Raw genomic sequence first — 4,868 nt, 5'->3', positions numbered from 1 at the left:
AATGTTCTTAAAAAAAGGATAAAGTTTACCCCTCAGTTATTTTTGTTAGGTATAATTACTGATTGTACAGTTATAGAGACTAACTTGATTTTGCATTTAATAACCGCAGCAAGACTGCTGGTGGCGCAATACTGGAAGAAGGAAGATTTGCCTATTATTCAAGAATGGGCATTAAAAGTAACAAACCTAGCAGAGATGGCTAAAATATCAGCATATCTCAAGGACCACTCAAATGAGAGATATAAACTGGAGTGGAGAAGATGGATTGACTATACTCAAAATAAATATGGGACTAAGAAATTCCAGATAGCTTAGGACTGAAGAAACAAGGAATGATATAATCTGTTTAGAGCTAGCCTAGCAAAGAGGAGTTAAAGCTCAAATGAAAGATGATATTAAATTTTTTTAAAGTTTATTTTAGAATATCTTTGTTAAAGATTTATACCCGGTATTGGTTCTGGGAAGTCGGGGGGAGGGGGAAGGTTGGGGGGGGGTTGGGGGAGGAGGGTAGCGGGAGGGAAGTAAACATTTGTAAAAGGTTTTTTTTTCAAAATTTTCAATTAAAAAAAGAAGCTCTGACTGGGACTGCAAAGCCATTTTTGGATGGCTCTGGAAACAAAAGCAGATCCAATAATATTTTGTACGCATAATATATCTTTGTACGCATAATATATGTCCTTGCACTGTGACTGTTTCAGCTTCCCCACAGACATGAGATAAAAATTCAGGGATTTGGCAACTATCATGTATATATGATAGTTGCCAGCTTCCACCAAGAAAATCAGTACAATCAGATGCGATTCACTTAAAGATCCCATCGTTTAGTAATGGAAGTTATAATTTGAGGACTGCCTGTATATATGGCAGTCCTTCAAGTTTGAAGAAGAACAGAACCCAATTGTGCAGTTTTTCCCTGATGTGCTGTTTAACCTTATCACACAAAAATGGCTTTGCAGTCCCAGCCTGGTAGCGCAAAATCTGTCAGATGTAAAGAATCAGGACTACAGTATATGTTAATATCAGAAAGATTTACAATTCGAAACCGGGGGTTTTGCTGCTTTTTCCTCTCTGGGGGGTCTGGGCTGAGGCTGCATCTGCAGAGATGGATGTTTTTCTAATGATCCGACGTCACAAGGCAACTATCTTCACAGACGCCAAGGAGTCCAGTACAGTATATGAGCTGAAAAGAATTGTGGAGGGGATTCTCAAGAGGCCTCCAGAAGGACAGAGATTATACAAGGATGATCAGTTGCTGGATGATAGCAAAACTCTTGGAGACTGCGGGTTCACCAGTCAGACAGCACGGCCCAGGCTCCAGCAACAGTCGGCTTGGCCTTCAGAGCCAGTGAAGATGCCTTTGAGAACCTCCGCATTGATCCCTTCTCCAGCCCGCCAGAGCTCCCCGACGTGATGAAGCCCCAGGACTCTGGCAGCAGCGCTAATGAGCAAGCAGTGCAGTGAAGAAAATGGAGGCTGGTGGAGTTTGCTGCACAACCCATGGTATCCTCCTTTCCCCAGCCTCATCCAATCACCTCCACTAGACCGATTAGATCCCACAGATTAGGCCTCCTCCGAATTCCATCCGCCGGCCAGTGTCGACTGGCGACTACCCGGAGGAGAGCCTTCTCTGTGGCTGCTCCGACCCTCTGGAACGAACTCCCCATGGAGATTCGAACCCTCACCACCCTCCAGGCCTTCCGCAAAGCCCTTAAAACCTGGCTGTTCCGACAGGCCTGGGGCTAAAGAGCTGTTGCCCCCGTCTCGAATGGTATGATTGTTGTGTTTTTAAATTATGCATTGTTATGTTTTGTTTTTTATTTTTTTTGTCTGTACCCCCCCTTCCCTGATTTGAATTGTGAGCTGCCCTGAGTCCCCTTCGGGGGGAAAGGGCAGCATATAAATATAATAAAATCAATCAATCAATCAATCTGACACGGAGAAAAATATGGCGTCATCCCTTGTCTCCGATTTTGGTTTCCCTTTTAGCCTTCCTCTTCTAAGCAAGGCTATGTGTCGCCCTTCTAAGCCCAACCTCACTCATCTGACAGAGCTGTTTTCGTTTTGTTTTTGAAAATAATATAAAGGTCAGCTGTTTTTTTAAAATAAAAAAAGAAAGATTTACAATTCATTATACACAAGAATTTAGTAAAGTTCAAAACTGAAACAATGCCAGATAACATTCAATAAAAGTCAAGTGGGATTGGACTTGGATCGTTTGTGGCAACGCTAAGCTGATGACACATTTAACTTTGCCCCCTTCCCCTGCTTTTCTCCTACAGAATCTAGCACAATGGATATTCATTGTTGTAAAAACTGTGGGTGCTATTCTATGAAGCCACTTGTGATTTCTATCAGTTTTTGGCAGTACTTTTCTTCAATACATGCACATAAATGCATACATAGATACACATATCAACCATTCTCTTGAACTGTTTGTATGTTGAGGCCCAAGGGGTCCAGGAGGCTGCCTAAAGAATCCCTGAGAATGGTTGATATTTACAATTTCAGGGAAGTGCTACTGAACCGTTGCCAGAAATAAAAATAATAAAAAATGAGGATTGAAAAGATGAGAATTTGGAACCAGTAACTTTCCGGCCAGCTGAAGATGCCAGAATACATTGTTGTGCAACAAGAACTAATAGTTCTATTTGGCAGGGCAGAAAAAGCCAATTCTTCATTGTACATTGGCTGATAGGTGCTAGAATAACATTCAAACTTTGCAGTGGAAGCATATCCCATCTCAATCTGTACAAGCCAGTTCCTTAGTTTGGCCATCAGTAGCATGATGAACTAACGTCTCAGTTTTAGAGATTTTCCATATTTAACATTGGTTGAAGTTTGAAGTTTTGTTTTATTTATATGCCGCCCTATTCCCTGCAGGGACTCAGGGCAGCGAACAACTCAAATGGGGAAGGGAACATACAGAAACAAGACAAGTATTTAAAAATAACCAACAACCACACCTGTCGAGAGGGGAAGGGAGCTCATCAACCCCAGGCCTGCCGACACAGCCAGGTTTTAACGGCTTTTCGGAAGGCTGGGAGAGACGTGAGGGTCTGAATCTCTGCAGGGAGTTCATTCCAAAGGGCCGGAGCTGCAACAGAGAAGGCCCTCCCTCGGGTCGTAGCCAGATGGCATTGGCTGGTAGACGGGACCCGGAGGAGGCCGACCCTGTGCGATCTAATGGGTCTTTGGGAGGTAATTGGCAGCAGGCGGTCTCTCAAGTACCCAGCTCCAATACCATGAAGGGCTTTATAAGTAATAACCAGCACCTTGAAGCGTATCCGGAAGCCAGTGCAGCTCGCGGAGGATAGGTGTAACGTGGGTGTATCGAGGTACACCCACAATCGCTCGCGCGGCTGCATTCTGGACAAGTTGAAGTCTCCGAATGCTCTTTAAGGGCTGCCCCATGTAGAGCGCATTGCAGTAGGGGTTGGGGCCACACTTTCTCAATCAGAGATGTGTAATTTGTATTGCTCCTGCTTTCCGTTCAAAGAGAAGATAGGAGCCATGATCTTTTATATAGGTTCATCTTGTGCACCAATTGTACTCGTTCTTGGATAGGAAAGCCTTGCTCATGGTGACTCATGCTGTAGTCATCTCTCATTTACTGTAAAACACTCAATAAGGGGCTGTTCTTGAAGAGTACTTTGAAGTTGCAGCTGATCCTGAATGCAGTGGTGTAGTCAATTTTTGGCATTTACCAACACTGCTCTGTGATGCTTACTGGCTCCCAGTAGGCTTCCGGTACAGTTCAAAGTGCTGATCATCATCTACAAGTCCTCCATGACAAGGGATAGGCTACTTGCAGTCTGCCTTTTTCCTATTTTCCTTATTGTTTCTGCATGCCTCACCAGATCCAATAGAGACAGTGTACTCCAGATTCCCTTTTCTAAAAGCAATGTCATCTTGTAGACCCTGAAGCCAGGGTCAGGGGTAGCACTCCCTGCCAAACAGCATCTCCCTGGAAGTTTGCAGGGCATTGTTATCCTTTTGTAAGGCATTGCAGACCTGGGTCAGATGGTTAGATGAGTTCTGTTATTATTGATGGGAGTGGGGTTACTGTTTATTTTTGGGCACCAGGGGCTCCATTTGGTGGGTTTGTGTGTTTTAATCTGGAAGCTGCTCAGAGACATTCGTGTGAGATGGGTGGCTGTTGTGGCCCAGCAGGAGCCATTGGAGCTGCCACCAGACTCCGACAGCGAGGGGCCCTATGAGTCGGCTCTGGAGGATGTAGAGGACCCTGGACAGGGTTCCGACTCTGATCAGGGCGCAGAGAGGCTGGTTGGCCACCAGGTAGCGCCTGAGCCTTGGACCAGTGGGGAGGAGACAAGGGAGAGTGATCCGGACGCCAGCAGTGAGTTGTTCCTGGATGCCCGGCACCGAAGAGCTAATAGGCATCAGGAACAGTTGCGCAAGTACAGGAGGTAATTGCACTCAGCTGGTGGTCATTAGGCTCCTCTCCAGACTATAAAAAGACTGCTTGTGCACACACCCCTCTTGCAGAAGTCAACGCAGGAACTAATGTCGGAGAACATTATTGTGAGCTTGGCAGGCTGGATTGCTGCCACGGCTTATCTGTGCTGGATTGCTGCCCAAGCTTGTCTGTGCCGGTTTGCTACCAAGGACCTGTCTGTCTGTTAATTAAATGCCGTAACTTATCTTTGGCTCGGAGTGTTCTTTGGTGTGGGACGAGGGGGGTCAGAAGAGGTGGCTATACAAATCCTATAAGCAAGGAAGCAAACAGTTTTATATATGGAAGCTCATTCAGTACTTAGCTGGTCCCACTGAATCACAAACCAAGAACTCAATGCCAACAAGCAGTAGAATTAGTATTTGAGGAGCACCACCCACCAATGGAGAAAATT

At 45.2% G+C, this 4,868-nt stretch overlaps 1 protein-coding gene across 1 annotated transcript; it reads left to right on the top strand.

Annotated features, from left to right (window-relative positions):
* The first annotated feature begins 1,044 nt into the window (after positions 1 to 1,044).
* On the top strand, positions 1,045 to 1,504 carry LOC116514898 (elongin-B-like). The gene is given in 2 exon segments (XM_032226721.1): positions 1,045 to 1,307; positions 1,310 to 1,504. Coding segments are annotated over 2 exon segments (357 nt in total). The 5' UTR covers positions 1,045 to 1,102; the 3' UTR covers positions 1,462 to 1,504.
* The last annotated feature ends 3,364 nt before the right edge of the window (positions 1,505 to 4,868 follow it).

The sequence above is a fragment of the Thamnophis elegans genome, chromosome 11 (assembly GCF_009769535.1).
Source record: "Thamnophis elegans isolate rThaEle1 chromosome 11, rThaEle1.pri, whole genome shotgun sequence".
In the NCBI taxonomy this organism is placed as follows: Eukaryota; Metazoa; Chordata; class Lepidosauria; order Squamata; family Colubridae; genus Thamnophis; species Thamnophis elegans.
The sequence above is the reverse complement of the archived record's forward strand: the minus strand, read 5'-3'. Positions and strand labels throughout refer to the sequence as shown.